This window comes from Colobus angolensis, unplaced genomic scaffold (genome assembly GCF_000951035.1).
Source record: "Colobus angolensis palliatus isolate OR3802 unplaced genomic scaffold, Cang.pa_1.0 Scaffold93, whole genome shotgun sequence".
Lineage (NCBI taxonomy): Eukaryota > Metazoa > Chordata > Mammalia > Primates > Cercopithecidae > Colobus > Colobus angolensis.
In genome coordinates this window covers 360,666-361,175 of record NW_012123265.1, presented here as the reverse complement: position 1 = coordinate 361,175, position 510 = coordinate 360,666, and the positions used below count along the sequence as shown (strand labels likewise).

Sequence of the window (510 nt, the reverse complement as noted above, 5' to 3'; positions counted from 1 at the left end):
CCCCGCAGCACCGGGTCCCCGACCTGGCACACGTGCGGGAACGGCGGTTCGGAAGGACCCAGTACCAAGCGCCTCAGGTGGCGCCAATAGGAGCGCCGGAGCGCAGGGCCCTCGACGCCGTCCGGGGCGGCCGTGGAGCTGCAGGCCCGAGCACCAACGGCTGCCGCCCCTGCCCACTGCACTGCCGCCCACAGCGGCCCAAGACTCAGCGTGCCCCACAGCCGGGCCATGGCGGCCCCTGCAACAGTAACCCGGCCCGCCCCTTCCGGCCGCAGCACAGGGCACGCCGGGAAGCGCCGTCGGCCAGCGCACAGCAAGGAAGCGGCTGGATCCCCCACTTCCTGCCCAGACCGGGAGTGAGCACCACCCACTTCCGCTCTCCTGCCGGGAGCGTCTTCCTCCCTCCCGAGCCCGCCCTGGGCCTTCCAGGGCGACGCAACCTTGTGCTCCCCCCCCCCGCCCCGCGCCGGGCACCGCACGCACCGCGTTCTGGAGGCTGGGGACGCCGGC

At 74.7% G+C, this 510-nt stretch overlaps 1 protein-coding gene across 1 annotated transcript in view; it reads right to left on the bottom strand.

Moving 5' to 3' along the window:
- PDF (peptide deformylase (mitochondrial)) overlaps positions 1 to 265 on the bottom strand; it is a 1,843-nt gene extending 1,578 nt beyond the window's left edge. The window contains exon 1 of the mRNA XM_011932124.1: positions 2 to 265. Coding sequence (XP_011787514.1) covers positions 2 to 230 — 229 coding nt within the window. The 5' untranslated portion in view covers positions 231 to 265. The remainder of the gene's footprint in view (position 1) is intronic.
- Between the last annotated feature and the right edge of the window lie 245 nt (positions 266 to 510).